This window comes from Medicago sativa, chromosome 2 (assembly GCF_051527215.1).
Source record: "Medicago sativa cultivar Bolivia chromosome 2, Bolivia_mono, whole genome shotgun sequence".
In the NCBI taxonomy this organism is placed as follows: domain Eukaryota; kingdom Viridiplantae; phylum Streptophyta; class Magnoliopsida; order Fabales; family Fabaceae; genus Medicago; species Medicago sativa.
Window position 1 is genome coordinate 47,842,439 of NC_140750.1, and position 5,490 is coordinate 47,847,928.

At 29.0% G+C, this 5,490-nt stretch overlaps 1 protein-coding gene across 2 annotated transcripts; it reads right to left on the minus strand.

The window, feature by feature from the left end:
* Window positions 1-303: 303 nt before the first annotated feature.
* On the minus strand, window positions 304-4,891 carry LOC146947019 (transcription factor bHLH18-like). 2 transcript variants are annotated; one of them, XM_085744761.1, is made up of 5 exons: window positions 4,734-4,873; window positions 3,334-3,492; window positions 1,437-1,781; window positions 915-1,283; window positions 304-700 (listed from the first exon to the last, which is right to left on the minus strand). In XM_085744761.1, the coding sequence occupies exons 1-5, from the start codon at window positions 4,794-4,796 to the stop codon at window positions 620-622; spliced, it is 1,017 nt and encodes a 338-aa protein (XP_085600887.1). In that variant the 5' UTR covers window positions 4,797-4,873; the 3' UTR covers window positions 304-619. The 2 variants fall into 2 exon arrangements, with proteins under 2 accessions (XP_085600887.1, XP_085600886.1); XM_085744760.1 differs by lacking the exon at window positions 3,334-3,492 and having other exon boundaries at window positions 1,437-2,003; window positions 4,734-4,891.
* Window positions 4,892-5,490: the final 599 nt, after the last annotated feature.

Here is a 5,490-nt window from a genome sequence, read left to right on the forward strand (position 1 = left end):
ACATCGTTCCTTAAAAAAAAAAAAAAAGTTGTCTATACATTGTCCTCGCAATAAAGATGTTCACTCACATGGGGTTCAAATGATTTCCTAAACTACCTTAGTAGTTGTCTCAGAATTAATTAATACTTAAAGAGATTTTATGCTGTAATAAAATTGATTAAAATTTTATTGTCACTCTTTTTTTCTTCTTTTGATCAAGCTAAGAAAAGCAATATAAAACTCGAAGATGCCTGAACCGCATACAAACAAACAATCCAAACAAACAATCACTACTAGTATTTGGAATTTTATTGTCACTTATGATTGAGAGGACCACTTTTAATATTTATCACTTCTCAATTATTGAATACAAATGAATATGCGAGAAACATTTTTTTTTTCCATTTCATTTTTTAAAATAATAAACTAAAAATAATCACCCTAAACATAATTTATCCCTGCATCGCACGGGTAGATACACTAATTACCAAAAAAAGAAAATAAGATTATTGTTATTTGTCCATATACATAGTATTATTTTAATTAAGAATTAAAAAAGAAATAGAGGTTTGCATCTTCTTATAGGAACAAAGATATCATTTATCGAAAATGAGGTACATCAGCAACCATGTTCACGTTATTATGATGACATAAACTTCAATGCTTCCTTGCGTATGTTCTTCACAAGCTCCTTTATGCTCAAGTTATAGCCTTCACCCAACTATAAAATAATTAAAATTAATATTAAATACAATGATAAATAATAAAAACACCAAAATTCAAAGACAACAAAATGAATATATCAAGCAAATATATTGGAAAAAACCTGGAATAAAATACTTTAATTTTGATGATACCAAAAGTTAAAAAGTGGTGAAAAAAGTATTTTGTTGCAATTTTAAAGATAGGTAGGGTTGTAGAGAGACAATCACTACCTGAGCAATGATAGTAATATCAAGGATGGAATCTCCAAAGGGTAAAACACTACTATTGACAACACATAGTTGAAATCTTTGAATCTCGACCATAATTTTAACTAGAAGTCCCCTGTGATCCTTACATTGGATCCGAATCAACATATATTTCCCCAACACTTTTGCTTCCACTTGAAATATTGAACCAACAACACTTTCATTGCGCTCATCAAATGATGAGGAATCATCATCACTGCAGAGGTCTGGTTTGGTCAGAACCACATGTGACTCTGTTTTTATTCTCTTGTTTTGTTCTTCTAAAACTTCCAAACGCTTTTTAAGCTCTTTCATGTATTTGATAGTGTCCACTAATACAGAAAACTTGTCCATCTAACATAATTTTACACAAACCATCAGTGAGCAGTGTAATATGAAGAAAAAAAAATAGGAAAAAAAAATAAGTTCATTTAATTATTAATTTTAAAGATCAATTAAAAGAGCTAGTTAATAGCTATGAGGGTAAATAAAAATTACTTATTGTACCTTTTTAAGGTTGGGAACAAGAGCTGCAAGAGCAATGAAGCTTTGGGTGAGTTTCTCTCTTCGCTTTCTCTCTGCCATGATATGATCCTCACCATTATTAGCACGAGACCTTTTGCTTTTTAAGGTTTTTGTTGAATTATTCTTATTTTCCAATTCAGTTGGAGACACTGAAACTGTTTCATTTTGTTTTGAGTTTAAGGTAGGGTCAAATCCAGAAAATTGTTGGGAACTAGTAGTAGGTGAATTTGGAGGGCTGTCAAAAGATGGGATTTGAACTTGGAAAGATGAAGAAAGTTTTTGTGCAAAGGTTTCATTGATTTTGTCACTATGATCAATAGTTTTCATCTCCATAATTGTCTTATCAATATCGAAGTCAAAACAATCCAACTTTGTTTCATCACTAAATGTGTTGCTGAGAGTTGTGCAAGTGGACCCCGAAGTTAAACATTGTTGTTTATTTTGTTCTTGGAAGACATTAGCTATGTCATGTGAAAGAAAATCTTCCACACCAGTATCAAGGAAATTCAGGTTGCATTCCTCAGCAAATAAATTCTGTTCCTCCATTTCCTGGGAAAAAAGGAAATTTTAATTAAAGAATTAATTTATAATCAACCATTTATTTGAGAATTTGGAGAATAGGAAGGGTGAATCATACCTTTTGAAAATAAGTAACTACAAGAAATGATGTTACCTTATTTTTATAAAGAATGATAATTCTGCATGTACTATTTACAATTTTATTTTATTTTATTAGATTTAATCGATTAACTACGACAATTAAGAGCAAGTTTGATTGGTTTTTTTCTAGATTGAGAAATGCAACTTAGGACATAAGAGTTATGGTTTATAGAATTCAATGCAACATACAAATTATATTATGGGTTTTTCTATGGTATACAAATTTTGAAAATAGTGTTTTTTATAAGAAAAATTCACTTTTTAGATTCATTCAATAACTGATATATTTAGTCTATATTAAAAACTAAATACATCAATTATTTAAGAAACATTGCTAGGGTCACACTTTCTAATCGACTCCTCTAACACACATCAATAATAATCAGCCACATAATCAATTTTTTTTTTAGCCACCATCAATCTGTCTCATCTTGAAGCTCTGGTGTCCATCAATGGCTTGGTCACGAGTGATCTATACCGTTTTAGAGATAGGGATTCCATTTCGTATGACATATTAACCTGAGTTCCATCATTAATTTTCCCTGGTTCCATTTTTTGCAGTTTTTTTTTGTATTTATTTAATTTAAAATTGGCATTCTCTTTTGCATAATTTTTTTTCCGTTCATATACTGAAGCATAACATCATCTACAATGACATTGTCTTTTGTTTTGTAATTGAAAACCATGAATAAACATCCATTTGGTGATTGTGTACAAAAGATATTTAACTTAATTTGTCCATGACAATATATTTGGGGAAAAAACAACTTAGATCTAAAAGTCTATTTATTTTTTATCATAAAATAAATAGTTAGACTTTTTTAAAATGGATCCGGTAACAGGTCAACAAATTAAAAAGATTGATGACATGTTAGTTATACTTGGAGTGTCTTAGAGAGTATGACCTTCACATTTTTTATTATTTAATAAACCTAAAAATGAATTGTTTACCGTAAAAAGTACAGAAGAAAACATTCACATATTAGATTCTATTAAAATTATATCTTTAAATCAATATTTGAATCATTACCTGTCGATATTCTTAGTAATTGTAGAAATATTGTACATGAGAACCTAAATCATGAGGACTTGCTGAATTTCTATATTTAGTGAGATGGTCGACTTAGGGGTATTATGTATTAGGAGAGGCGTAATTAATTATGCCAAAAATGTCATATTACAAACAAAAATATATTTCCCTGTCATTGTTGTTTATTACAAACAAAAATATATTGCAAGTGGACCCCGAAGTTAAACATTGTTGTTTATTTTGTTCTTGGAAGACATTAGCTATGTCATGTGAAAGAAAATCTTCCACACCAGTATCAAGGAAATTCAGGTTGCATTCCTCAACAAATAAATTGTGTTCGTCCATTTCCTGGGAAAAAAGGAACTGTTAAGTATATATTAAAGAATTAATTTATAATCAACCATTTATTTGTGATTAACTACGACAATTAAGAGCAAGTTTGTCTCTCATGTGCAAATTTGCACATGTTAATAAATTAAAGGTTGTTATTAAATTATATCTCTCAAAATTTATATACTCTCAAAAGTGTTTTTTTATAGGAAATATTCACTTCTTAGATTCATTAATAACTGATATATTTAGTCTATATTAAAGATCAGATACATCAGTTATTTAAGAGATATCCAGGGTCACTTTTTTATACATTCCTCTAACACACTTCAATAATAATCAGCAACATCATATAATCAATTTTTTTAGCCGCCATCGATCTGTCTCATCTCAAAGCTCTGGTGTCCATCAATGGCTTGGTCGCGAGTAATCTATACTGTTTTAGAGATAGGGATTCCATTTCTTATGACATATTAAATTTATTTCCATCTTTAATTTTCGCTAGGTTCCATTTTTTGTTGTTGTATTTATTCAATTTAAAAAGGGCATTCTCTTTTGCATAAGTTTTTTCCGTTCATATACAGAAGCATAACATCATCTACAATGACATTCTCTTTTGTTTTGTAATTGAAAAACATGTATAAACATTCTTTTGGTGATTGTTTACAAAAGATATTTAACTTAGTTTGTCCATGACAATATTTGGGGAAAAAACAACTTAGATCTAAAAGTCTTTTTTATTTTTTATCATAAAATAAATAGTTAGACTTTTTTAAAATGGATCCGGTAACAGGACAACAAATTAAAAAGATTGATGACATGTTAGTGTTATACTTGGAGTGTCTTAGAGAGTATGACCTTCACATTTTTTATTATTTAATAAACCTAAAAATGAATTGTTTACCGTAAAAAGTACAGAAGAAAACATTCACATATTAGATTCTATTAAAATTATATCTTTAAATCAATATTTGAATCATTACCTGTCGATATTCTTAGTAATTGTAGAAATATTGTACATGAGAACCTAAATATTGTACATGAGAACCTAAATATGAGATGGTCAACTTAGGGATATTATGTATTAGGAGAGGCATTTGTATGTGAGGTCATTAATTATAATTTCTCTTTAAATTTTGTTATAAACATACTACAAAATGGTTTATTATTAAATGAATGATGACACTCAACTTGAAATATTTTGCAGGAAATTTCAAGTGTTAAGGAAATAATTTAGATATAATCAACCATTTTCTTACCAAATCAGATAACCAGCTGCTGCTTGATGATACGTTCATAGCTGTGTTGTTGATTTCCTCCATAGTCTCAACAGTAACACTTATATACTGAATTTAAAACAAGGAAGAGCAATGCTACTATGAGCTGAGTTAGAGTTCCAAATGTTGGATTTTTTATAGGACTAGATTTTAAGCACGTGTAGTAAATCAGGTATGTATCATTTATTGGCAACATGCTACTGTTAATGATTTATTTTTGAAAGGTGTGTGCTCTATCATTTACTTGCAAGTGGCAACATGCTATTTTTAGTGAACACTAATGTGCCGTGTCATTTAGTAGTTGAATGTGAGAAAAACATGTTGTAAATTTTAAGGGTCTTGCTAACCAGTGCCCTAAGGGCAATGGTTAAGGATTCCATTAATAGAAATTTTGTTTTAGAAATACAAGTCTTTACTTCTTTCTTAGCAATAATTATACCACTTTTCAATACAAACTTATTTATTTTAGTACTTTATCCATTGCCCCAAGGGCAATGGTTAGCATTTCCCAAATTTTATTTATATTTCAAAAGTTTTCAAAATATTTTGTCCCTCAATTTTATTTAGAAAATATTTTAGTAGAAATTATTTAATTCAATTATTTAAAATAAGAGTAACCGTGAGTCATATATTATTAAAGCTTGTTTAATCTTTATTTGACCATTGGTTTTTATTAGTCAAAGGTTATTACGGCTAATTGTTAACGTAACGTCCTTGTTTGTTGTACAATCCTAATTTT

What these genes read in the sequence shown, in the direction of transcription:
- LOC146947019 (XM_085744760.1), bottom strand. Translation starts at nt 4,796, where the DNA reads ATGGAGGAAATCAACAACACAGCTATGAACGTATCATCAAGCAGCAGC. An exon ending in GCAGCTGGTTATCTGATTTG is followed by an intron (nt 2,004 to 4,733) that starts GTAAGAAAATGG and finishes CTTTTTTCCCAG; the next exon opens with GAAATGGAGGAACAGAATTT. An exon ending in ATATTACTATCATTGCTCAG is followed by an intron (nt 701 to 914) that starts GTAGTGATTGTC and finishes ATTATTTTATAG; the next exon opens with TTGGGTGAAGGCTATAACTT.